Genomic DNA, 27,255 nt, shown 5'->3' with positions numbered 1-27,255 from the left:
AACGTCTTCCTCCGTTCTTTTACATCTTATTGTATTCTCTTCTGATCAACACAGTCCGTCCACCTTTTGTTCAGACTTTCTGTTTGAGACACACAGAAAGTTGGCTTGCAGAAAAAAGTGCTAAAACAGCTTGTTTCTGACATAGGATTAACTGCTGGGCTGCACCAAGGTCCAGTATAAGAAAAATAAGGATGATTATTTACTGTTAATCATGTAAAACTGTTTTATTAGCGACCAAGAAAAAAAAATGATGCTGGAAATAAGCTCAAATTAAACTCTTGTGCATCTGGTGATATTCTGTTTTTTCCTCTACTAAATATTGCATCTCATGTATGCTTACTATTATGTTTGCTTACTAGTGACCCGTCCAGAAGGAGACCCTGATTGATTTTAGTTTGCATTGTTGCTGTTCTAATCTTCTGTAATCTGGTTAGTGTTGATCAGCAGGAGAGCTGATGTGAGCACTCAGCTCTTTACACACTTAAGTGCTGCCTCTGCTTTGATGCTGCTTCACCACGTCAGCTTGGCAGGTCTCAAATGTTCACGATTCTCTCACAGACCTACAGTTTTTCTCTCCTTTTATCCTGCAGTGCTTCATTTTGTCAAATATGTGCATGGTGACTGTTTCCAGCTTGTACTGTCATAACCTCAGCTTTGCTCCGTCACCCTGCAAATCAGTTTCTTAGGTCAAACTGAATAATCCTTCTCATAAACAGCAACCTAAATATAGAACCTTTTTTTCATGTTCTTGTGGGAAATCACCTTTCCCTTCTCTTTAGGCTCTTTAACAATAACAACCATCTCCTTTTTTTTCCCTTTTTCAGAGTGACACAGACAGGCTGTCAGTGCTCCAGCAGCTCGGTCTGGACCAAAACTCAGACTTTTCAGACTCCAGTGTGCAGCAGCGGCTGGATGAGCACCGCGAGAAGATCCGCAGAGAGATCCGCAAGGAGCTGAAGATCAAGGAGGGTGCAGAGAATCTGCGCAGGGCCACTACCGACAAGAGGAATGCCCAGCAGGTGGACTCACAGCTCCGCAGCTCCAAGCGGAAGCTTGAGTCACTCCAGGCTCAGCTCCAAGAGCTGGATGCTCACATTGTGGTCAAAGGCCATGAAGAAAACAAAGGTACAGTGCTTTACTGTATCTGATTTGGAGCATACATCACATGTTGCCTGTGCTGCTGGAGGCCTTTTTGTGTTTCCTCCTTTTAGATAACACTGAGATGTTAATAAGGCACGCTGGAGCTTTGAGTTAAATGCTTTAACATACCAACATGCTCATAGTATCAGTGCTAATGTTTAGCAGGTAAATTGTTTGGCACCAGGGGTTCCATTCCTGTTTTACCAAATCAGCACCTTTCCATACTCATATTTCCACATGGTGCCTAACGATTATAAAACAGTTGTGAAACTAAACTAAGAAATGAACAACACCTTAATCGATCTCCAGAACTGTAGTTATGATGTGATGATAACATAAGCCTGAGTAATGCACCGTTTCAGCTATAAGGTGCATTACTCAGCTTTAGGGTTTTTTTCCTAAAAAAAAGTCAGGAATTAAAAAAAAATCTGTTAGCTTTAGCTGATTCCTGCTACTAGATTTATGCTTCATAAAACACCGATTGGAAGGAGCCAGGAAAGGCGGTTTGGGCATCTGACAAGGATGCCTACTGGGCGCCTCCTGGGTGAGGTGTATGTCCCACCTGGAGGAGGCCCCGGGGGAGACCCAGGACACGCTGGAGGGATTATATCTCTCTGCTGGCCTGGGAACACCTTGGTGTTATCCCCGGACAAGCTAGAGGAGTAGACCGGGAGAGGACGGTCTGGGCCTGTCTGCTTAGGCTGCTGTCCCCACGACCCGGCCCCGGATAAGCGGAAGAAGATGGATGGATGGAAAATACTGATCTGAAAGTGTCTTTATATATAAACTTTACTCACTTGTAACTGAAACCTGATGCCTCCTTAGGCAGGAAATATGTAAAAACATATAAATGTCTTGTATGTTGGCCTTTTATGGAGTAAAACAAGTAAAAAACAAACAACCAAAAGAAAACCTACACACAGTTTTTAGCTTCATGTCCGACCATTTGACAAAAGTGATGTTTGAAAGACTGCATCAGAAGCAACCTGACCTCCTGACCCGACTCTCTTTCTGTTACCAGATTCAAATAAGTCTCCAGGACCCGTCAACCAGACGTCCACCAATCAGCACCGCATAGCTGCTTTGGAGCGGCAGCTGAACATTGAGCTGAAAGTCAAACAGGGAGCAGAGAACATGATTCCAATATATTCCAGTGGCGGTACCAAGGTAACTGAACTAGCACAACCACCAGCAAAAAGTCTTACTCACTATGTTTACTGTCACCTGCACCTTCCGGTGTTCAACCTGTGACATGATCTCTTGTTACTTTTCAGGACAAGAAGCTTCTCCAGACAGCTCAGCAGATGCTGCAGGACAGCAAGACAAAGATCGACATCATCCGCATGCAGATCCGAAAGGCCATGCAGGCAACGGAGCAGTCTGAGGACAACCAAAGTACCTATCGTGCTTTTGTCTCATCTTTCAGTTCCTCCTTTACTCCACCTGTCAGTCTTTCAGCTTATAAACACTGCATATTTTATGATGCGGGCGGATCAATTCTTGGTTCAGAACTTCACAGCGTATAGTCTTCCAGTCAAAAACACACACTCATACGCGCACACACACAAGCGCAGTGTCCATTACAGCCCCCTCACTCTCTCAGGTTAGAGTCTTATTGATGTTCCTGCATCCCCTTGATGTTGCCCAACAACTAAAAGCCATGGCTCATTTAACAGAGGTTAGAGAGCAGGCCGGGCAGATGCGGGGAGCCAGGAAGGGAGTGAGCCTGAAAGGACTGAGTCAGAGATGACAACAGAGCGAAGCGCTGGGAAGGAAGGAGTGAGAGATGAAAGAGAATAAGCAGGCAGGATAAAACAAAGCTCAGATCAGCAGCGACACTAGATAGGACACCAAGCCCGCTGACACAAAGACACACACTTCGATTGGGAAGATGTTTTTTGTTTTGGTCTGTGCCACTTTTCTTCCAGCGTGTCGCTTCTTCAGCTTTTTTTAAAACTGCCAAGTTTGCCATTTTTATGTTAACGCGGATCACATGACTGTTGGTGCATAAATGCAGTCACTCTTGAGGGTATTACCCAACTTTCCAGTTCCTCTCAGCTCCGTGGAAGTCTTTGCATTTAAGCTTTAATGTTTATTTTACACGCTCACTCACAAGGACCTGCGCACAATGTACCCAGCGTGTCAGACGAGCTAGCTGACACGGTGGAGCGTTTACTGGCGCCAGAAATGAGTCAGATGTTTCTCCACAAGTCGGCAGCGACCTCAACCAGAGATAAAAGAGGCTTTAAATGAGGCAGACAAAAACACAATGTCAAATGAGTACGACGATACTACAGAACTTTTCTCTTGGAAAAACTTTCTGTACCGCTGTGACACATGAGACAAAATTATCAAATGTTACGTGTCTGTGGGGGGTATCTGCAATCTCATGAGCCTTTCACCTCAGATATTTCCACAGTAGTTTTGTGGGATTAAGGTCAGGACTTTAAGCAAACTTTAGTAGAGCAACTTGTGTGTTTAGAGATTGTTGCTGAGAAATCCATTTTGCTCTCATTCATCCACACAAAATTGTTTAAACAGCCTTCATCTAAATGATCTAAAGATCATTTAGCCTTCATTCAAGCAAGCTAGCATGGTTCCTTAATGAGAGTAGTGCTTTGTGCTTGCAGACCTGCAATGCACGCTGTTCGTGTTCAGTGATGGTGATGATTCCTGGTGGTGGCCTCATAAACGTGACAGATGTCTTTTATCCTCCTGGAAGCTACCCAGGCCTTAACACTCCTGGCTAATCATTGCTAACTGACCAGTTTGCAGATTGTGGAAAGTTACAGTGCTCTTTAAGTGGCCTTCATTCTTACACACATTCTTACATCTGACTGGTGAGGATCAAATTCGTGAGATATGCTTCTGTAACCGTCTCCAGCTTGATGAGGATCAACAGCCTGTTCTTTAAAACCCCACCACAGAGGTTTAAGCCTGGGGTGACCAAGTGTAAAACATCTTTTGTTTGTTTTATGTCTTTAATTAGATTTCTCCTGCAAATTTTGGTTTGTGTGGAACTCTCACAGTGTTTAAGGTTATATTTATGAGCAAATGGAAACAAAGGGTCCAGTGCATCGTTGGAAAAAAGCCTCGTTACACTTTCTGTTTCTATGTCATATTTAGTCATTTTCGCCCTTTGTTCATGTTGTGTGCTGTTCACACCTTGTCCCAGGTAAGCCGGACCTGTGTGGGGCGGAGCTGCGTGTGGAGGAGCTGTGGCATCACTACCGTGTGGAGCACGCCATGGCTGAGGGAGCCAAGAACATGATGCGACTGCTGGGTGCGGGAAAGGTCCAAGATAAGAAGGCCATTGCTGAGGTCAGAGAGGAGATGGTTGAACTTTATCTGGGTCAGAGATCTATAGTCCTGGCAGTAACATCTGTTTTAAACCCTAAAAAGTTTCATTTGCGTCTCTCCTTTGGGTAGATGTAATAGAAAATGCTGAGTTCTGTGCTGTATGTTGTTACCGTTAAACAGATCCAGCTAGCTGCTTCTCACAATTACCAGTCTCAGATGTTAGTCCAACAATGCTAACCAATTACTAGCTGTACCTTTGTGGTGATATCAGTCACGTATCTCTCTGAAAGAAAGTGAAAGAGTCATAACATTTGTTCCTAAATACTGAGCCAATCCTTAAAGTCTCAGTGTTTCTTTGGAAAAGGCAGAAGCAAAAACCTGTACTTTTATTGGTGCAGACACATCCACATAATCCAGAGTAGTCATTTCAAAGAGATTTGGTTACATTTTCTAATTCTGACTTTTTTTTCCATTAAGCATTGCTAAATAATGTCAGTTTAGCCTCCTCATTTTGCAAGAAAAATAGGAAATGGATGCAGCAGTTTATTGAAGCATCCAGTGAAACCATTTCTTATGAGGCTTCAGTGAACAGTTGACGGTTCAGCCGAAAGCCTGTTTGACCCACAGACCTGTTAATCTCTCAGGTCCTGGTTCAGCTCTTTGCTGGATTTTTCCTGTTTTTTAAGGACAAGACTTTCACCATTTACAAGAAAGACGTTAGCACAGGACAGTATGTTAAAAAGAATCTGAAATCTGTCTCCAGTCTCACAGCTTTGTATTCTTTCTGCGCTCCGCAGGCTCAGTGTGGTTTGAGCGGCTCGTCCCAGCGTCTGGACCTGCTCCGATGCTCTCTGGAACAAAGACTGCTGGAGCTGCCTGAGGATCATCCCAAAGCCTGCCTCATCAAAGAGGAGCTAGTGCTGGCCTCCTCCTCAGCTTTCAGCTCCCGTCACAGCACCCCATATGTCCATAACCAGTACAGCACCCTGATCAAACCATCACCCCTTACAGGTAGACAGAATAAATAGGAGAATAAAACAGCTTTCAGCATATTCAGTCAGAGTTTATTATTCAAAAACGTAAGGTTAATTCCTCTTTGCCTTTTCTTTCCAGGCAGTCTTCAGGTTCGTCTTCTGGGCTGTGTGGGACTGCTGGAGGTCGTCCCAGGGAGAAATAGAGGGACCCCTGTCGTTCTGCCTTCTTACTCCACACCAGATGGACGCTCCTCATTCAAACTGAGCGGCCTCTACAGCCGGAGCACCAGCAGCATGAGCCTCAAGATCCCCAGTAAGAACGAGGACCTCTCGTGTAAGTGTTCCTGGTTTTTTTTTCCCATTGAATTAAGCTCTAGATGACTGTAGTAACTAAAACAAATTGACACTTGAGGCTTATAATTTAATAAAATGCAGCCCGGTTGGCAGTCGAGATTTTTACTTAGTGTTTGTGTATCTTTAACAGCGGAAGTGAGCGCCGTGCTGAAGCTGGAGAACACAGTGGTGGGTCAGACAGCTTGGAGAACAGTTGGAGAGCAGGCCTGGGACCAAACCTTCACTTTAGAGCTGGAAAGAGTACGACAAAGCACACTCTCAATCTGTTACACTGTCACAGAAATACTGTGGTTCTGGCCTAAGCTGTCAAGCAGTGCTTTTCATGGGCTTTTACATTAGCTACAGTGCATTTGATGGGTTGTTACCCAGAAAAATACCTTCATTTTAAAGTAGAGCAGAGATTTTGTTTTGTTTCTTTTCACTTGGACTTGTTTCCAATTCCTTACTTGGTTTAAATTCACACATTTCCCCTTCAGTATCATCTTCTAGCGCAGCGGTCCCCAACCCCCGGGCCTCGGACCGGTACCGGTCCGTGAGTCGTTTGGTACCGGGCCGCAAAGAGTTGAGGCTCAGGTGTGAAATGTATGGTTTTCAGGGTTTTTATCGGTTTTCAGCGTTATTTTGTTATTGTTTTTATCGTTTACTTGGTTTTCCTGGGTCTTTTCACGTGTGTTATGAATAAATCTTCTTTTTTTCGGTACCGGTACTAGTTTTATTTTGTTGTATTTATCCGCGACACCTTAAAGGCCGGTCCGTGAAAATATTGTCGGGCATAAACCGGTCCGTGGTGCAAAAAAGGTTGAGGACCGCTGTTCTAGCGCACTACTGGACGATTTCCAGCACAGCTGCTATATATAAATCTCTCCCTGGAAGTCTTGCCCTCTTCGTCCTTGTGCCTCTGTGACGCCCACTGGATCTCCTCCAGTGTGTCAAAATTATGATCATTCAACCAGATTTACATTCTGGTGGGGAGGAGGGAGTTGTCCAAGTCACAGAAAGGCAAATCTGGCGAGCAGAGGGGCGTTAGGAAGATAGTGAAGAAGATTGTGTTGTTCTGCATTGACAGCCTGAATCTGGGGAGCAAATTCTCAGTGCACAACCACGATGAAGAAACTGCCTGTTAAATGTTTACACTGTCACTGAGCTGCAAATGTCGTTCCTATAGCGATAACCAAGCATGAGCTTAGATCCTGTTTCTCACGGTTTCCCTGAAGCAGAACTGCAGACTTGTTTTTTTTTAATGTATCGAAGCAATCGAATGTTCGTGTTTTGTGATTAGTCCAGGGAGATGGAGATCGCTGTGTACTGGAGAGATTATCGCTCCCTGTGTGCTCTGAAGTACCTGAAGCTGGAGGATTTCCTGGACAACCAAAGACACCAAGTCCAGCTGGAACTGGAGCCACAGGGGCTGCTGCTGGCTGAGGTACTGGGCAGACACATGCGTGAACATTACAGCTTCCTTTTAGTCTCATCAGAACCTCCTCATCATTCATATTTGCCTGCAAACACTAAAACACAAAAGTACCTACAACTCTACGTTACAGTAACTGTGCATGTTTCAGGTGACCTTCTTCAATCCAGTCATAGAGAGAGGCCGAAGACTCCAGAGGCAGAAGAAAGTCTTTTCTAAGCAGCACGGTATGCTCCAGTGTTCACACACAACCTTTTTATATCCACGTTTGGACTTTAAAATCTTTTTCTCAGCTCGCTGCTTTTCTTGTTTCACATTTTTTTTGACAAGCGGATCAATTTTTAGAGCTGTGTAAAACAACGTGTACGTGCTCTGCAGCGCCATCTACTTGTGGAAAAAGAGACTTGAATCCACCAGTGAACAAAAGAATGAGAAGCGTGTGTGTGTTAAGTCACCACCGCTGGCTTTATCGGTCTGTGACTGCGATCTGTCATTCAGACATGGATCCTCTTTGCATGATTGCTCCTCACGGCTTCATTCAGACGTACTCAGAACACACTGATGGAAAGTACACCAAGTGATGCATAATGCACGAGGTCAGAGTTTTCTTAACTGCAGCTGTTTTTTGGTAGCTGCCTTAATAATTAGAGAGGTTATAGGGATACATCCATAACTGTCTTGGCAAAATAAAAAAGCTTATAGAGATCATCTTTGTGAAGTAAAGATCTTGGTGTCATTTGCTGTTAGACATTGTCAGCAAGTCGGGGATAATTAATTTTTGGTAATTAATAATGTTTTTCTGCGTTGCATGCAAATGTGTGCAGCCCTTTCACTCTGGAGAAGATAATGAGAGGTTTCTGTCATCTGATGCTGCAGAATTGTAACAAATGCACAACAAAAAGCTTCCTGAAGCAGCTCCTATTAGTGTTAACTGGGATTATTGCCAGCACTGGTGAGCAGTGGTGAAGATTTTATGCTTCAAAATTTGACATGAGCATGAGAGGAGGTTTTGGAGAGGTCTGTATGTACCTCCAACAAAAACTTTAAACTGTCTGTTTTGCTCTCTCTGAATTTTTTTTTTTAGTTCAAAAGCCTTTTTGAACACAAAGAGGAAAACTTTGAGCATGTTGTCAGATTAGTCGGAGGCTTAAAGTGAGTGTGTCACATGGCAGGTTTTTCCCCTGTTTAAAAAGTTATTGTTAGCTAAGCTGACAACTCAGCATGTCGGAGAGACAAGTGCACAACTGTAATTTCCCCTCAGTGACTCTGAGTGACTTTCTCACTTGTGCCATGTTGAAAGTGATCATTACTGCATGTTGTTAGGTCTGAGCGGGTTGCACATTCACACATTCAGATGTTGTTGGGTTAAAAGGAAAAGGAATGCGAGTTTTCCTTCGTTTGGGCTTTCTTGAGGTTTTCTCTTTATCATTGTTGGGTCTTTACTTTACACTACAAAGCACCTTCAGGTGGTTGTTGTTGTGATTTGGTGCTGTATAAATAAACTGAATTGCTGAATGATACATACATCAGTTATTCTAAATTAAGATATTATTTTACTCGCTTCAAGCCTGCTGCATGTGAAGTTTTCTTTATAAAACCACAGGAGTTGAAATAATATCATCTGTTTAATTTACGAGACGCACATTCTAAAGATAAGATAAACCTCTTTTAGTCCCACACGTGGGATCTTTTTTTTTTATCACAGCAGAAAGTACAAGTTAAAAGCAGTAAAAAATTAAGAAAAAAAAACTCACATGAAAAAGTCACATGCAATAGAGTCACGTCATTTGACAACTGAGCTGAAGCTGAAGAGTTTCTTTTTCACATTTGGCAATGTGTACGTTTAGGTAAAGCTTTCCTGCGGGCCCGTCAGATGAACGTGGACATCGCTACCTGGGTCCGCCTGCTGAGGAACGTCATCCCGAGCGGAAGCAGCGCGCCCAGTTTCACAAGCAGCCCGCTCACAACCAGTGCAGGGTATGTAACTAATGTGTCTGCAGGTGGACTGAAATGCATATGGTATGCCTTAATGCATTTCAGTTATTAATTTAGGATATGTTTATTTTAAGTCGTGGTCATTGATCAGTGTAGAGCTGATTAAAGGAATCAATATCTGACCACTTTGGATCAGTTGCTAATGGGTGGTGGATCTTATGTAGCTTTAAAGAACTTTTTAATGTCTGCCATTGTTTATATTTTTATATTGTCATTATTATTATTGTTATTATTGCATCATTTAGACAGCGTGAGTTACACCTGAGCGGGTATTCTTGAAGTTGAGTTTATTGTTGGCGGTGTATTCATTTTTATTTTTTACCAGAAAGTAAATACCGTATTTTTCGGATTATAAGGCGCACTGTCGATGAACGGGTCTGTTTTCATACATAAGGCACACCGGATTATAAGGCGCATTAAGCAAAACAAAACAGTCAGATAAGTCAAACTTTACTCAACTCTTCTTCTTGCTTCCTCCACTTCTGTACCATTGACTCATTAATGTTGAATTCTCTGGCAGCTGCTCTATTCCCATGTTGTTGCAGTATATTAATGACTAACCTCGTATTGTGGATGGATTATCTCAGTTGTTCTCCTGACTGAAGTTTGGTCCGTTTACAGCATCCTGCTATGCGATTGCATTTGTCCCTAACCATCAGGAAACCTCACATGAGCTTTCATTGAGTGGAAAAAAGTTAGCATCCATCTGTTTTCATGGCTGCTTGGATGTTAAACTTAATTGTTACACCTGGTAAAGCAGCAACGCTGATGATTTTATTAAAGATGAAAGAATTTAGACAGTTTTTAACTCTCAGTGATGCCGCAGTGTTCGTTTGACTTTGGGACCTGAAACGGATGGAGTTTTGGACCCAGATTACTCCGCGAGGCTCCTGACTACGGTAGCCGTAATGCTCCGACAATCCATCAAGCGGTGCAGCTTCATAGCTTACCAAAGTCCTGCTAAAACATTTTTTGACAGATTTTTGAGCGCCATGTACCACATAAAATCGGCCCGACGTCAGTAAACGCAACCAGGATTCATACATAAGGCACACTGTCGACTTTTGTGAAAGTTAAAGAATTTTAAGTGCGGTTATAGTGCAGAAAATACGGTAATGCTTTTATTTGTGCCTCCACAAAGTTTGATTTCTTTTTTCTTTATTTTGTGCACTCTGCAGGGAAATCTCAGTGGAGAAGCTAAACCTGGAAACTGACCATCTGGTAAAACCTGAAGTCAAGACAGATGTAGTGGACTCACCTGCTCCCGTGGTGAGTGAGATGCAGAGATTCTCTTGGGGGAAAAGATGGGCATCTTTATACTATCACGTTACCATTTTCCTGTTTTCCTACCTGCAGCCTCTGTCTTGAAAACAGTGCTCCCTGTCATACAGGCTGCCTTCCTGTGGGCTGCAGTGAAATCTAAGACCGGCCTAGCCGGGGCCTGAGCGGAGACAGAAACAGAAAGAATGAATAATTAGCCAAATGGAGAACTGAAATCTCAGGGAGACAGCTTTAATGAGACATAATTGGATGGAGGGGAGCTTTAATTTGATCAAGTCCAAATCTGTGTGATTTTCCCAGTGTGAAGAACACAGTCTGCAGAGGGTGATAGTGTGGGAGTGAAGAATAGAGAGGTGGAAAATAGAGGAGCTGTGACAGCGAAGCAAAGAACCAACTGAGCTTGAAAATTAAACTTATTTCTTTTTCACTTACTTGTGAAAGGGAAACAGTTATTATTAAAAACAATGCAGTTCAGTAAGAATACAAGGAAAAGAATTTTCAGGAACTGCTTTAAAGAATATGACGATTATCAAAAATACACAGTTTATTCTGGTTTAAATCCAGAGACATTAAATCATTTAATTTATTTAAAATTGCATCACATAAGTGAATAGGCTAATGTCAAACATAAGGCCCGGGGGACAGAATTGGACCAGCAAAGATTCTAATCCGGCCCTCTGGAAAGATTTGGAAAAAGTAAAGGAGTGCATAGATTTTGAACTTTTAACTATATATTTATAGTTTGCAGCTTTTTCTACTGATTAAGATCTCCTCCACGACCATTCATGAAATACCAAAGTAAATAAGGAGTAGATTAAAAATTAAATGACAAAAACTTTCCTCTTTTTCCAGTATCTGCTGTATCTACTGTAGAAATGTTCTACTGTAGAAAAAAGGGACATTATTAAAAATACAAGACTGTCTGGGCAACGAGCTACCAGACCTTTTTCTGTTATTTTAGCATGTGAAAGAAATTTAATTTAATTTATACAGCGCTAAATTACAACATCAGTCATCCTGAGGCGCTTTATCTTGTAGGCTAGACCCTACAATAATACATAGAGAGAAAAACCCAACAATCATATGGCCCCCTATGAGCAAACACTTTGGTGACAGTGGGAAGGAAAAGAAGAAACCTCCGGCAGAACCAGGATCACGGAGGGGAGGGGCCGTCTGCTGGGAACGGTTGGGGTGAGAGAAGGAAAACAGGATAAAGACATGCTGTGGAAGAGAGACAGAGATTAATAAGAAGTATGATTCAGTGCAGAGAGGTCTATTAACACATAGTGAGTGAGAAAGGTGACTGAAGAAGAAATACTCAATGCATCATGGGAACACCCTTCCTGTTCTTCCTGTTAAAAGGGATTTTTCCTTCCCACTGTCGCCAAGTGGTTGCTCATAGGGTGTCGTCTGAGTTTTCTCTGTCTTATTGTAGGGTCTTTACTTTACATTATAAAGCACCATGATCCATTTAAATAATATTACATTATTACAGGAACTAAACAAGGAGACAAAATATCATCTTTTCAAATATAAGCTTTAATTTGGTGATTTCATTCCTTGCATTCTAAATGTAATAATCCAAATTATACACTTTATGCAACATGGCTTGTCAGTACACTGTATACCAGCAGAGCTAGTGTGACTTTAAATATCAGAGGCCAGGGAGGAAGACAGACAGATTTAGACAAGCAGAGAGAGAGCCAGAGGGGCCCGTGGCAGATGGTGTGTTCAGCGGGGTTGAAGTATTATGAGATTAATTACTCTGATGTTTTTTAGACAACTAATTAGCAGTGAGAGGGGAGCGAGGAGGACAGGGGAGAGGGGAGGAGCGAGGCTGTCGGCCAACAGGGGGATCTGACCATCCGGCTCGATGAGCATCACTGACTGATTGTCTGCTTCTACAGATGTTCTCCATCATTTTGCCCTCTTTTTGCTGTATTCCCTTATTGGTATTATCTCCCCCCTGTGTCTCTTGTCATTCAGTATGCTGGTGTTTCACATTTCCCCTCCCCTGTTATCACAGGAACAGACGCCGGTCATTGAGCCTCCGTCCAAACCAGAAGTCCCTGTTCAGGAGACGCCAATCAGATCACAATCCCACAACTCTTTAAGCAGGTGCAGAAATAGACAAAGATCCTTATCTCTCTCTGTCTCACACACACACACACACACACACACACACACACACACACACTTGAACCCACACCTGAGCATGTCTTTTGCAATATTGCCAGCACAGCATGACACCAGGAAGACACCCCCTCACACAATATGGCCATATTTCGTAACCTCTTTTTTTTAACACCTGATTTTAACGCTGAGTCATCATTAATATGGATTACTGCATATGTCACCCCAGAATAAGACATGCTTTACTGTGTTAGACGCTAAAACGCAGAACAAAAAAGCGAGTTTCTGGTGTATGTAACAGATTTTGTTCAACGTTATGAAAGACATTTATTGCATTTGCTGTATAATAGTAATTCCCTCTCTCAGGCCCAGCAAAGGACCTCTTTCCCTGCAGGACTTCAAGCTGATCGCTGTTCTCGGCAGGGGCCACTTCGGGAAGGTACTGTGTTTCATTTTCAAAATGATCAAATACACATCTGTTGTGTAAATAAGTATTTTAATATTAGCAGCCTGTCAGTAAACACAAGCTCCATGCAGCTCCATGGAGCATTTTAGCCTGTTTTAGCTCTGTGGGCCTCATTCAAGTGGGCATGTGAAATAACTGTTTGATTGATGAAACGTGCACACTGAACAGTTTTCTTTCCATCATACATTTGGTATTAGATCTCGGTATTACACCCCCTATGAGCTTTGAATTCTAGGCTTTTTCACAGAATCCAACCGACTTGTGAGTGGCAGATCATATCTACTAATCTTAACCAGTATATCAGCTGATCTTAGCTATATACATCTATATATCTGTATCTATAATAACTAAGATCTGTTGATGTAAATAGCTGAGAACGTTTTCATTTATTACAGCAGATAAATGAACATTTAAAAATAATAGAAGAGATGGGGGGGAAGCACCCTTTAACCGTTTTACGAGTGTTGACTTTGCATTATTTGTCCACCAGGGGGCACTTTGTAACTTCCTTATTGGCAACAGGTGTTTGGAGCCACAAACAAAATTACCTGCTAATCTGAGCTGAGTCGGGGAGAATATAAACTAGTAAATAAATAACTACCCATAAGAATTGTCAGTGAAATCTGTTTATGTTTCATGTGTCTGTAAGACAAAACATTTTGGCATTTCCTCAGCCAGCCTGGACATAGTTCAAGGCCGTTCCAAATTTAGTTGCAGAGTACGAAGATATTCTTGTCAGAAAATACTGATAAAGCTCAAATTTGTCCATTCATACTGTTGAAAGAAGCCCAAGGAACACATAAAGAGCTGCGATCAACCAAATAAACCACCACCACCAAAGCGCTATACAAATACAGGCTATTTTACCATACTTCCCTAAATACTCACACTTACTGCAAAAATACCTCCCGGATAAATGCAGGGTTGCTCCAAGTTCATATTTATTGAAAAGAAAAATGCTTTAGGTTTCAGGCTGAGGCAGGTTGGGTAGGAGGGAGAGTACTGAGTTCTTTATTAGATATGCTTTTGGATCACAAAGACAAAATTACAGAATTACACCTGCCTTCTGTTACTTTTTTCCACTTCATTTCCATTAGCAGAGAGTTACTCAACAAAAACTCTGAAGTGATTAACGAAAGCTTTTGTTGGACTCTTCAGGTGCTGCTATCGGAGTACAAAAAAACAGGCAGCCAGTACGCCATCAAAGCCCTGAAGAAAGGAGACATCGTCGCGCGTGATGAAGTGGAGAGGTAGCTGTGCTTTACCACCTTAACCACATCTCTGCTGCACGACAAGAGCTCATTCACCTCATAATTACACAATGATTGTCTCATGTGCATCCCCCTTCCTTCCCCGTCCCTCCCCCTTTCCTCTGTCTGTCCGTCTCCAGTCTGATGTGTGAGAAGCGGATCTTTGAGATCGTCAACGGCTCCCACCATCCCTTCCTGGTCAACCTGTTTGCATGCTTCCAGACGCCAGAACATGTGTGTTTTGTCATGGAGTACACGGCAGGAGGAGACCTCATGATGCACATACATGCAGACGTCTTTTCTGAGCAACGTGCTGTGTGAGTTCTGCTTTGTCATGCATGTATACCTACACATATCTACAGGAGCTGCTCGGCCATGGAAACCATGCCATGAAGCTCCCGGCACACAGTTTTGCCGCTGATGTTAATGTGTAGGGAAGTTTGAAGCAGTTTTTGAGTCAACAGAGCGTCTGTCACTTTCACGCACTGCAACTTTGTGTAGTAGGCTCCTTTGTGGCTGAGCTTCTGTGGGTCGTAAAAGCTTCCACTCTACAATAACACGGTTAATTGTGGGATATGTAGGCGGGAAGAAATTTGACAAACCGAAGCTTGAATTCAGCGAGCTCGTTAGTGTGACTCATTCTTTCATGAATGGCTCGGTGCACAGACTTTATACACCTGGAGGAATGGGACTGAAGTCTTGCTTCACACTTTTCTTCTGCGTCTCTTGCTTTCTGTCGTCTGTACAACAGGTTCTACTCTGCCTGTGTGGTCTTGGGTCTTCAGTTTCTTCATGACCACAAGATTGTGTATCGGTGAGTGTTTGTATCGCCTCCACACGTAACGCGTTTCCTTTCTCTTTGAAGTAGTCGACATAAATCTGATTCCTTTTCTTCCATCAGGGATCTTAAACTGGACAACCTGCTGCTGGACACTGAGGGTTATGTTAAAATAGCTGACTTTGGGCTTTGTAAAGAAGGTGAGTGTTCATCATATGCTGATCACACTGATCCTCTGTTCCCTTCTGACTCAACCCTCACATGTTGGTCACCCTTTGTTTCTTTCTTTTCTGAGGCATGGGTTATGGAGACAGGACCAGCACATTCTGTGGGACTCCTGAGTTTTTGGCCCCAGAGGTGCTCACAGACACATCGTACACCAGGGCAGTCGACTGGTGGGGCCTCGGGGTGCTCGTGTATGAGATGCTGGTGGGAGAGGTGAGAACTAGTCAGTCACCACATTCACACAGAGGCCATTTTCTCCTGACGTTGCTCTCACCCATGTGATTGTTGTTAGGGTAGAAAGGGTAAATGATCCTTGTAGCGCTGACCCAAGCTCAGACGCAGAGGATCAGATGATCCCCGATTCCCAGAGTTACATAACTTGCTACGTTCTGAGCTTCCCACTGAGCATGACAGGAGTGGGGAAAAGGTTGTGTAAATGTCATGAATACCCATCTTTCTTCGAGCTTCTTATCTCCTGCCTGGATGTCAAATAAAATGACAAAAAATGAAACACTAACACTGAAGATGCCATCTTTAGGTTTCATAAAAAGTCATGACAGGGGCATGTTTACTGTTTCTAACACTTTAAAATGTTTGATAGCAGATGAAGCTGTTAGCTTAAGGCTTGAAAGCAGAATATTTTCTCTTTCGTGCTTGATGTGGGACTTATACATCATATCTCCAAAAGTTGATTCTGTTCATCGGGAAGTAGCACTTTCAGTGGGAAAAACGTTTCGTCACTCATCCACGTGATTTCCTCAGTCTCAGTCTCGGTCTTCAGTCTCTTGAACAGAATCAACTTTTGGAGGTTTACTTACCTGGATGATTGGGCATCAAGACTTTTTATGTCATAGTGCAGCAGAGGTAGTCAGTGGGTGTTTAGGCATCCAAACTCTTTAGTGCTGTAACATGGTCTGGTTATTGTCTTACTTAAATAAGGATGGTGGCTAAGCTGCTTCAGGTGTATTGTTATGCATTAGAAAAATGTTCTTCGTCCTGGGCCTTCTGACCTCAGGTAATCACATGATAGGGTGGGGTTACAGTGAGTTCACCCCAAACCTTGGCTGATTGTGACCTACATCCATTTTCACACCTTGGCTCGTGGGGTTAGGTAGAGGATCATTAGGGGGTCCTTTCTCCCTCTCGGGGGGGATACTCCCACAGGGCTTAAATCTGTGACTCTCCACCATTTGACCCTAGAACTGAAGAAGCTTCTCGGATGAGAGGTGAAACGTCTTTAAGTTGCTTAGAGACGTTTCACCTCTCATCCGCTTTGAAAGAAAAGTCCAGATGCTTTTCTTTCTAAGCTCCTTAAAAGAGCAGCTGAAATATATAAACCCCATGTTTATTTATCTTAATAATGAATCATTAATTTAATTTACACCCGTCATGTAAATTTCATTTGACCAGGTTCCATTAAATGTAACATTTTTATTGTACTCGTGTACCAATATTCTATGAAAAATTTACATATAATCAAATTACTTAGTCAGCATTTTGTCATTAGTTACAGTGTAATACCACTGTAACTAATGATGAGTATGCTACAGAATGTAGTTGAATAAAACGTTATATTTTACAGATGTGTAATGTATAATGTTTGTTTCAGTCTCCTTTCCCAGGTGATGATGAAGAGGAGGTTTTTGACAGCATAGTGAACGATGAAGTCCGCTACCCGCGCTTCCTCACCACTGAGGCCATCGGCATCATGAGACGGGTCAGACGATGCTTTCTTAAAGTTATTTTGGGCTTTTGTGTATTTCTAATAATAATAATAATAATAATAATAATAATAATAATGGATTGCATTTATATAGCGCTTTCTTTTTGATTTTTAGGAAGGTTTTGATATGTCTTCACATTTTTTTGTGCTCATAAGTGGCATTTTTGTTTTTTTCTAGCTGTTGAGAAGAAATCCCGAAAGACGTCTCGGTTCTGGAGAAAAGGATGCCGAAGAGGTCAAAAAGCAGCCTTTTTTCAGGGTGAGCATTTTTTCTTTCATATTTTTTTTTCCTTGGCGAGAACGTTGATTGACAGCTACCTAAACCTAAATCCCATTCAGGTAATGGACTGGGAGGCACTCCTGCAGAGAAAAGTCCTGCCCCCGTTCGTTCCCAACATAGTGGGGAAAGAAGACGTCAGCAACTTCGACGAGGAGTTCACCAACGAGCCTCCCGCCCTCACGCCGCCCCGCGAGCGCCGAGCCCTCTCCCGTAGGGAGCAAGATTACTTTAAGGATTTTGACTACGTCTCTGACCTCTGCTAGGCTCCGCGGTCAGAGGTCAAAGGGTTATTAGCTCCCCACTGCCAGCCACAGACTCTGAAAGGAGACTGAGAAGTGAAAGGCTGCTGTAAAAGCAGAGAGGAACTTGATGTTGATGAGAAGCGAGGAGGACTCTCTTCTCCGCGTGCTCACGGTGAGACGAAGCACTGGCCGGGCCGAGCGTCAATGATTACGCGTTCCAAACACAGGCAGTAACAAACAGACTGTCTTGAGGGTGGGGGGGTGGGGAGGTCACGAGAAGAACTGAAGATAATCCAGGTTATCAGATCCTGCTGTTTGTTTGAAACGCTCACAGAGCCTCAAAATCACAAAGAGTGAAAAAAATGTGATGATTCTGACAGGAAGCGCTCTTTTTTTCCTGCATTTGCTACACTCTGTCGTCCCTTTATCTCTGCTGTCTGTTGCTGCTACAGTGTGTGTTTAGCCATGTGCACTGTCCTCTGCCTCAGTCATGAATGTATCCACGTGATCCGCAATCGTGCACCACCCGTACATTACCACCCGGGGGAGCCAGAGGAAAGAGGGGCTCTCTTCTTTTGATTAAGCCAAAGAAAGGCAGGAGCAAGTGGAGGGTCTTGCTCAGTCGTCTTTGTGTTGCGTTCCCACCGACTTTTGGTACAACACAGATTTTTGACTCCAATCGTTTTTCAGAGACAGGAAGCTTTTACAATTTTTGTGATTTTAAAGTTTTGTTTTTCCCTCATCTGTGTTTCTTCCTCTGTCATTTGCTGGTGAAATGTGTTGACTCAGTAAAAATGTGAACCCAAACTTTGGAAAATTTGGTGATTTAATGCCCCCCCCCCCAACAACACACACGTCTGCTGTATATTCTTACATCAGCAAATTGTTCGCACACTCATGTGAGCGATAAAGGAAACCTATCGGTCCGGATAGAAGAAATGATTTGAACTCCAGGTTCCTCAAAGAAAATGTTTCTTTACGATAGGTTTGTGGTTTTATATTAAACTAAACTCAAAAAGAGGTGTGAAGAATTTGTTTTGTTTACTTAAAGAAAAACGAAAAAATAGACAAAAACCTGAAAAAATGTTTTGAGCCTACAGAATTAAGATAAACTTGGAATAATCAGAAAGTGTGTTTGATTTTAATTCTATATCAGCTTAGTGATATTTGTCAACAAGCCTCAGGAAGCTTCAGTACAAACAGTTTGTTAGGCTAAAAGTGTTTGGTGTTTATCGTAATACCTGAAAACCCCCGTACTGTAATAAATAAAAGGACTAAAAGTGGCATTAAAATGAATAAAACCCAAATGGAAATGTTTTAAACAATAAGTAAAATGAAATAAAAATGAAAACTAACAATGTAGCTGAAAGACCAGTCCAAAGAGTTTTGACTGAGCGATGGCGCAGATGTATCCAGAGTTTCTGTGATTGCTTTAATTGAAAGGTGATTTGCAGGAGAGCAGCACACAGATGTGCGTGTAATTTCTTTCTTGTGTCGCACTGACCCCACAGCATTTTGGATTTGGGGAGTGGATCAATTATCCCTGCTCACTAAGGCCTAGATGGAAAAAAAAAAACAGGTAAAATGTAAAAGGATGACTAAACATGTCTGAGTTAGTCAGGGTCCCAGCTGGTATCGTTATTGGTGCTTTAAGGGAACTATTATGCAATTAAAGTACAGAGACACAGATCATGTTTAAAAATTGCACTTTATTTACTTGCAGCCTGTCACTAAACCACAGTTTGTTCCCATTTATTTAGTCGACTCTAAGATAAAACACTTTGACAGACATAAAATAGGATTTTTGCACCAACAAGGTGATTTACAAAGAGGTCGGCATGGTGTGCAGTCTGTTCTTAAAAAATCTGAGTCTTTTAATACTGTAAGTCTTGTTACTGTGACATCTACAATGATATGATGAGAATCTTTGTATTTTGATTGGGTACAGCCCCCTGATTCATTTCAGGTTTACTTAATGGGCTGTATATAAAAAGAAGGATGTAGACACTGTAAAAGTCAGAGAAATGCACGATCTGCAGTAATCTGTTTGGGTTTTTTGAAACTCTACATCATGAGGTGATATTTGATTTTCCTCCACGACTCATCAGGAAAGCTTTAAGAGAGAGGGAGCTGAGGTTTTGTGTTTTCATCAAGCAGCCAGCTGAGTCTCCCCTGCTGACCATTAGAAAGACATTAGGTTTCAGGCACATCCATGTCGGCTTCACATTTCAGAAGATATGCCCATTTGTTAAAGCACAGTTTAAGATTTTTGTCTCATGCAAAACTTTGGTATTTGGACTGTCTACACGTCCATAACAACATGAAATCACGCCTGATTTCTTTGGCTTTTCTGAAATTTATAACAGAATTATCTCCTTGTTTAGTTGTTGTGCTCACAACTCTACAGCTTTGGTGCAGACTCCCTTTCCCATAGTAACATTTTTGGCCGGAAGGCAAAAAGCCTTTATACTGCCTATTCAACACCACAGTGCAGGCTCAGCAGTGAGAGTGGGGAGACCAAAGATGGAGCTAAAAACTCTGTGCGCGCAGTTCTTATGGTCTTCAGGTGAGCAAAATCACAGCCTCGACAATGTATGCTCACTGTTATCACTTCTTTCCACTTTGAAAGCCAAGAAAAAACAAGATCTTACAAGCCCCTCCCATCCACACATAAAATAGATGATGAAGCTCTGACAGGCTGCTTATTGGGGAGAAGCTGCTGTGGGCTTTCACTGGTTTGCTATCATGTTTTCTTTAGAAAGGTGTTTCAGAGGTTCAGATAAGAAGACACACCAGTTAATGTGTGTGTTTGTGTGTGTCTGGGTTTTTGTTTTTTAAATACCCCACCACCCTCCACCCCGCCTCCCGGTATCACCCTCACATTTCCCCTGCCAGTCAAACTTCTGAGGTCCACCCTGGTCCTCCTCTTTCCCTCCTCTTCCCTCCTTCTCTCCCTCTACTCCTCCTTCCTGTTACCATCTACGTTTGGAGACGTCTCCAGAGCCTTTTATTCCTCTCCTCGCCGTCTCTCTCTCCACTCTGTCACACCATCCCGCAGTCCCTCCCATTGCCCCTTCTTTACAGCTGCCCACCCCCCGACACCCCCTCCCCTTCGGCATTACTCCATGTGTAAAATGAATTTCACCCGGAGAAATCTATTTCTTACAAGACGCACGTCAGCGGGCTAAAGATGCCCGATGGCCCGCACAGCTGAGAGTTGCGCTTTTTTTCCTTATTCTTATTCTGTATTTGGTCTGTTTGACATGTTGAGGGTGTGTGATAGTGTGTTTAGGAAATGAGAGGGGTGTGCGCAGAGTTGTGAATACAGTGAAGTCTGAAGCAAACAGCTGGACCAGCAGTCAGACTGTACCTTCGAGGAGCCGCAGGTGAGTGACTGTATTCACCCCAAGAGCGCAGACCGCTGGAGGGGAGAGAGTTTTTAGGAATCCTGCAATTTCCTGAAGACTCGACTAGCACGACTTATCTGTCCGGAACTTTCTTGGAATTTAACAGCAGCAACAAAAATACATTTATGAGAACACCAGTCTCCATGTTTCACTATCTTAAAGCATGAATCAAGTTAGCAGCTCTCACACAGACTGCAGAGCGCGTGTTTGTTCTGCTCAGGATGTTTTGCGTGATTTCCTGAGCAGTATGGACTGGTTCTCAGTAAATTCGTGGACCATGCATGGATCAGACTGATGCTCAAGCACGTTCTGCTCCATGTCAGCGCATTTCTGCGAGCAAAAAGAAAAAACAAGCTGAGAAGAGTAAATCAGAGGTCAGTGCACTTAAGTCAGGATGGTTTGATAAAAGCTTTGTTTTAATACATTTGACGAAAGTTTTTTTATATTATTTAAAAGACTTTTTTATTGTGACAGTTCATTTTGTAAAACTCTTTCCCAGAGGAACATGTTTGGTTGATTGGTTGTTAATTATTGCTATTAAATGTTTATTTTTTTAAACTGACACTTTATTAGGTGCACCTTTCTATTCAGCAGTTTTCTGCCAGCAGTTTTGGGTCCATATTAATTTGATAGCATCAAACAGCTGCTGCACATCCATGATGTTACCTGATGGTGTGTTATCCCCATCAGCTGATAGGTACATTAACTCTTTATCCTTGAAAGCCTACTAAGAGTGACGCTTGAATCTCTTTTCTGACCCGGGCAGTTTCTGTTATAGACTGTGCTTGCATCAGAAATTATTGAGGGTGGTCTCTGCTGATGCACCTAAACTTTGAAAAACACATTAACTATTCTAATGTTCATCAAACAACATCTTTGTTTATATTTACTAAGGTATCAAAACTCATCATTAAGGGTACAGATGAGGTCCTGTTTATGTGGGAGAGAGTTGTGCATTCAGAGATGCTATTACTCATGCCTTGATTGTAAAGCGTGGTCGTTGAGTTATTGTCGTCTTCAGCTCGAAACATTCTGGCTATTCTCCTCTGATCTCTGACATCAGTGAGGCATTTTCTCCCTGAGAGCTGCCGTTGTCTCTTTCTCGAACCATTCTACATAAATCCGAGAGATCATTGTTTGGGGAAATCCAAGCAAAATATCAGTTTTTGAAATACTCAAACCACACTGTCTGGCACCAACGACCATGTCAGTGTTACATCAGTCAGGTTTCTCCCCTGGTCTGAAGCTCAGACAATGTCTACATGCTTAAATGCGAGTTGTTGCCATGTGATTGGCTGATGAGATATTTACATTAATGGCCAGTTGAACAGATGTCTCTAATAATGTGTCCAGGGGGAGTATATCAAGGTTGCTTGCTTTTTTTCAACCAACAGTCCCTATTTTGATCATTACTAATCAAACTTATCTGAAGCTTTTCTGCTCTGGCGAAAAACAGGCATACTGAGATAACTCTTAGTTAAAAATCACACATAAACTTCATGTTTGATTGTGTTTTTAAGGTGTTACACTAAAAAAGCATTCGGTCAGTCTGGTGAAGCAGTTGTCATGATGCCTTCGCTGTCTGGACTTGGATGGACTTTATTCTTTCTCTCTTTCCTCTTGGAGCACCCAGAAGGTAAGTCCAACGACACCCAGCAGGAGACAGCAAGAGACGTATTTATCTTCTAGACCAGCAACAATGAGGATTGTGTCGTGAAGACATAGCGAATTGTAAATGTGGTATTTCCTGTGCCCAAGTCAAAAGTCTTTACTTGAAGTGTCAGAATGAAAGTGAAAGTTGCTACATAGTTTTCTCTTGGACAAGTTCCCACCCACCCCCAGGCGGGGATTTGAGCAAATGTAGAAACATCAGAGTACTGTATCACCCACACATTAGAGGGAGAGAAAGGAGGAGAAGAAACACAATGTTTCACAATGAAACTCAGCGAGGCCTGCAGGGAGAAGCACTCATGTCTCATGTTATTTGTTATTTTACACAGTGATCACGCTGCTGCAGCAGATATGAATGTACTTCCTGTGCATATATATTTCAGGTTTAACACATTTTGTAGTGATGCATGCACTGTTCCTCTCCAGCTCAGAGTGGAGAGCTGCACTGCTCAGTGGCTGGTCCAGTGGGCGCTCGACACCCTGTTCAGGGTCTGCTGGAAAGGTTCGAGGCAGGCCCCGGCTGTGCTGCTAGAGAACGCGGAAACAAGGAGACTCATGTCATTGCATTAAGAAGAGTGACCAACAGCCCAGAAAACAAGGTAGCCGACTAACGATTACTTAGCAAAAACCAAGGACCCCGGCTTCAGGAGCAGGGGGGCTTTTATTTGAGTCCGAGTTTTAGCTTTAAAGTTTTGACTCAAATAGGCCGTAAGAAAGCTGGAAAATGTGATTCCAGTCACTTGCTGATCAATCAGTCTCATTGATTGTAAACTAAGAGCAGAAACACGCATGAACAACAAGGTTTCTTTGCCAAATGCTTTCCTTTAAAATGTGATGATAATGTTTAGCTTTAAACATCTCAACTATCTCAAATAAGCTTTTTAAATCCATTTAATTCCCTTTATATCACAAAGACATTACCTACAGAATTTCACTGTAGCACCACTGAGCTGATTCTGTTATAAAAAGGCAGATTTTATGGGAAAACATCAAAATAAATAAATAATAGTAAATCTCAGCATGATCTTGTGGACATTTCTTTATAATAAAAGTCACAACAGTCTTGAGTGAATTTCTTTAAATATGGTGCAAACTCTCACTGATGATTGATGATGATAGTTTTATTTATATTGTGTGAAATTACATCTACAGTCGGCTCTTTGTATGGGAAGCTAATGACCCTACAAAAATACAGAGAAAACCAACAATCAGATGACCCCCTTTTGAGGAAATACTTAATGACAGTGGGAAGGAAAAACTCCCTTTTAACAGGAAGAAACCTCTGTGACTTGTTGGGGGAAGGAAGAGGGTCAAAGTTCCATGAAACCTCCTGTAAGTCTAGAATGACTAATTATGATAAAAATGTAACTGAAATGTCAAACACGATGGTGAACAGACGATTATTTGTGCAAAAGATCACAGGCTTAGTACACTGTGACACTGGAGATGTATACTCCCTCCCCCTTTTATTAGGTACATCTTGCTACAACTGTGTTGGAACCACCATTGCCTTTATAACTACCTTTCTTCCTTGAGGCATAGCTGTAGCTGTAACAGGGGGCTGCAGAGATGTTGATCCATATTGAGACGATAGCGTCACACAGTTGCATCACTGATTCCACCACATCCCAAGGGTGATCTTTTGGATCGAGATCTGTGACTGCAGAGTCCACGAGAGTGTAGTCAACTGACTGCTATGTTAAAAAAACACAGCTTGAGATGATCTGAGAGGAAAGAAATAACTATACTGTAAGTAGTTGTAAGACGTGTGACTTCTGGGTAATTTAGTGGATAAACAAGCTACACTTACGCTGTAAAGTGAGGAAACCTCGACTCTTACAATAGAATTATTTCTTCTTTCTTGTGAAAACTTGAATTTCTACCCCTTTATTCTACTGTATCTGCTGGGAAGCCTTTGTAGGTACATATAATTACACTGTTAGTTGTGGGTCATATTATAAAGTGCTACCAAACATTTTAAGTAGCGTTAGCTTCCCAACCAAAAATGCTGAAATGTATTTAATTGCTCTAGCTGCTTACACAGGCACACAAATACAAGACTAACAAATAAGTTTTATTTTATTCTATTTGTTACATTTTTATTTGTACAAGTGCTGTAAATGTGTTTGGTGTATTTTAAGTTAAGTTTGCTACATGTGGTTAGCTTTGGAGCTACCCTAACTTTCATAAGTACATTTATCCTTTAAAGTGCTGAACGTACAGCGGACTGCCTTTTCCTCTCCTCCCTATAGGTGACAGTGCTGATGAAGCCTCTGTCTCTGTCTCCTTCTCCTATGAGGGTTGTCCACCTAGTGCTCATCTCCAAAGTCCCAGTTACCTGGTGGTTGGAGGCCGAGAGACTGCCCTCCAACCTCCAGGTCCTGGTGCAGGTCAGTCATTGTGCAGAAGAGCAGTTTTGATTGAGTGCACTCTGCAGTTTCATTCATTATATATTTGCCTTCAACTGCTAGGTGTCCTCAAACGCCAGCGTACAGTCCAGCGCCCTGCGTTTGCACGTCCAGACGGTGCATTCATTGCCTTTTCGTCCCCGTGCGCTGCATCGCTGGGTTCTGAAGCATCATGGCAACCTGTCCTCTCTGACACACTCATCACATGGCAATCGAGTCTACCTTCAACTGGGAGAGGGTGAGCCACCAAATCCACATTCCTGTGCTCAAAAATCGAATTTAGTGGTGATTTTGTATTTAAGCTTTGCGGTTTTTATACACAAAAATATCCACAAATGAAAAATAGTTTACGGTAAAATAAACAAATGATGAATCCAAACATCTGATGGCTTATGAGTCAGATGAGTCATTTCCCCTCTTGCTTCTACCGGACTTTTGTATTAGGTCAGCTTCCATTTCTAAACTTTCTCTTACTTTGTCTCCATATTACAGATCCAAACCTGCCTGCTGTGTGTCAGCTGCAGTCCATGTTCATCTCTCGCAACTACATGACCTCTGACTTGCAGCCACAGGAAGTGCACGGTTGTGCCCACTTGAATGTAGGCGGAGCTAGCCCTGAGGTCCACGTAATAAAGCTCCATTCATCAGGCTCAGGCCTCTGTGGGTGAGAACAAGCAACCACTTGATGTCCTGGCAAAAGCAGAAATTAGAATCTATTTACAGCCACAAAGCCTGTATATAAATGATGGTAGCCAATGTTTTCTGTTTCACTGTTTGACATTTTTTATTTTAGCATTTTGGGTTTTTCCATCTTGCTTTTTCTAGGCAGAAATGATGATATTTGTCAGTAGGGGTGGGTATCGTCACTGATTTCTACAACTGATTCAAATCTCATTCACAAGGTCCCAATTTGATTCAATTTTGACTCATACATATTATAATATTATAATTCTGTATTATTCTGTAATATTATAATTATAATTCATATTATAATTCTGATCATTTATCAGTACATATCCATATTTTTATATCTATGTATAAAAAGAAAGCTGATACTTGTGAGACTTCATCAGAGATGTAAGCATCGTGTCAAAGTAACGGAGGATAAAATACAGAAAAACATGATGCAGATTTTCCTGGCCTGGCTTTTTATGGCAGATAACCGCCTTAAAAATATTCTGTAGAAAATTAAAAGATGAAGAAAACCGTGAATCAAGATATGAAAATTACCTGATGTAGGCTGAGCAAAGTTACAGAGGTTTTATTAGAGACACAGCTAAGCGTTTTGCAATTTGGCATATTTTGTAAAAGTTTAAGTTTCTCTGGTATGAACATCAGAAATTAGCCTTTCTTGTCGGAGGTTATTTTTAAGATAAAACAAAAAGTAATGTGCAACAGCGCTGAACACAACAGTAGACTGGTGCATAATAAGGAAGCGAATAATGCAGAAAACCAAGATTTGAGATGGGAAACGGTTCTTGAAGTACACTGAGGGAGAGAAAGCTGTGCAGGAAGTGGGATTTTATCGTAGTGGAAGCAAAACAGCAAAAGTAAGAGGGAATTAGTGACGATGTTTATCAAACGTGAAGCGTAGTTTTGATCTTTTGCTGCTGGTTCAGCGACAAAACCTGCAGCATCAGCACCGTCCGTGTACGTGACGTCGGTTGAACGATCCGCGCTTTGTGTTTACGTCTTTTTGCAGAATCCGTTTCTGCTCTCGTTTGCTGTTTTAGCTGTTTGGTGGTCGCTGAAATTGTTTTGTGGGCTTTAAGCTGAGATTCTGGTGTTTCTGGCAAAATACATTCATATTTAAAAATCGATCCAGGATTTCATGAAGCGATATTGCTTTACTCACGCTAAAATCAATTTGAATCGGGGAAATCAATTTCTAAACCCACCTCTATTTGTCAGGTATCTTTATCAAGCCTGGTTTTGAGGCTGCATTACACTGCTACACATACCTGCACATTGGTTAACAAAGAAGAAAACCACTTCAGAGTGTACAGTATATTAGTACAATGAACCACAAAGTAAGCCTTAATATTATTATCAGATAATTCACCAACAGCACAAACACAAATTCCGAGACGATTAAACATGCAACTATCTTGCTGGTAATACCTGAAATAAGTAAAGAAAATCAACAGCCTATTTATGCAAGATAATTCATAATTTTATTGGGGGGCTTATATTGGTTGGGTCTGATTATTGGGGGGG

At 42.1% G+C, this 27,255-nt stretch overlaps 2 protein-coding genes across 7 annotated transcripts in view; both read left to right on the top strand.

Annotated features, from left to right (window-relative positions):
- The window catches only part of pkn1b (protein kinase N1b), a 40,554-nt gene extending 22,195 nt beyond the window's left edge, over window positions 1-18,359 (top strand). For all 5 annotated transcript variants that reach the window (XM_014334985.2, XM_014334986.2, XM_042220266.1 and 2 more), the window contains 21 exons: window positions 825-1,125; window positions 2,162-2,307; window positions 2,415-2,535; window positions 4,316-4,461; window positions 5,238-5,451; window positions 5,554-5,748; window positions 5,899-6,008; window positions 7,048-7,191; window positions 7,331-7,406; window positions 9,027-9,156; window positions 10,353-10,443; window positions 12,482-12,573; window positions 12,955-13,027; window positions 14,213-14,304; window positions 14,445-14,621; window positions 15,056-15,118; window positions 15,206-15,282; window positions 15,378-15,520; window positions 16,917-17,024; window positions 17,209-17,289; window positions 17,370-18,359. In XM_014334985.2, coding sequence (XP_014190471.1) covers window positions 825-1,125; window positions 2,162-2,307; window positions 2,415-2,535; window positions 4,316-4,461; window positions 5,238-5,451; window positions 5,554-5,748; window positions 5,899-6,008; window positions 7,048-7,191; window positions 7,331-7,406; window positions 9,027-9,156; window positions 10,353-10,443; window positions 12,482-12,573; window positions 12,955-13,027; window positions 14,213-14,304; window positions 14,445-14,621; window positions 15,056-15,118; window positions 15,206-15,282; window positions 15,378-15,520; window positions 16,917-17,024; window positions 17,209-17,289; window positions 17,370-17,573 — 2,784 coding nt within the window. In that variant the 3' untranslated portion in view covers window positions 17,574-18,359. The remainder of the gene's footprint in view (window positions 1-824; window positions 1,126-2,161; window positions 2,308-2,414; window positions 2,536-4,315; window positions 4,462-5,237; window positions 5,452-5,553; window positions 5,749-5,898; window positions 6,009-7,047; window positions 7,192-7,330; window positions 7,407-9,026; window positions 9,157-10,352; window positions 10,444-12,481; window positions 12,574-12,954; window positions 13,028-14,212; window positions 14,305-14,444; window positions 14,622-15,055; window positions 15,119-15,205; window positions 15,283-15,377; window positions 15,521-16,916; window positions 17,025-17,208; window positions 17,290-17,369) is intronic.
- A 2,206-nt stretch (window positions 18,360-20,565) lies between these two features.
- The window catches only part of engl (endoglin, like), an 18,101-nt gene continuing 11,411 nt past the window's right edge, over window positions 20,566-27,255 (top strand). The window contains exons 1-6 of one of the 2 annotated variants that reach the window (XM_042220267.1): window positions 20,566-20,938; window positions 22,480-22,595; window positions 23,057-23,229; window positions 24,883-25,020; window positions 25,102-25,276; window positions 25,531-25,702. In XM_042220267.1, the coding sequence (XP_042076201.1) occupies window positions 22,526-22,595; window positions 23,057-23,229; window positions 24,883-25,020; window positions 25,102-25,276; window positions 25,531-25,702 (728 nt within the window). In that variant the 5' untranslated portion in view covers window positions 20,566-20,938; window positions 22,480-22,525. The remainder of the gene's footprint in view (window positions 20,939-22,479; window positions 22,596-23,056; window positions 23,230-24,882; window positions 25,021-25,101; window positions 25,277-25,530; window positions 25,703-27,255) is intronic. The other variant, XM_005926715.3, reaches the window with a different exon arrangement.

The sequence above is a fragment of the Haplochromis burtoni genome, unplaced genomic scaffold (assembly GCF_018398535.1).
Source record: "Haplochromis burtoni strain Fernald_Lab_line unplaced genomic scaffold, NCSU_Asbu1 Contig_45, whole genome shotgun sequence".
In the NCBI taxonomy this organism is placed as follows: Eukaryota; Metazoa; Chordata; class Actinopteri; order Cichliformes; family Cichlidae; genus Haplochromis; species Haplochromis burtoni.
The sequence above is the reverse complement of the archived record's forward strand: the minus strand, read 5'-3'. Positions and strand labels throughout refer to the sequence as shown.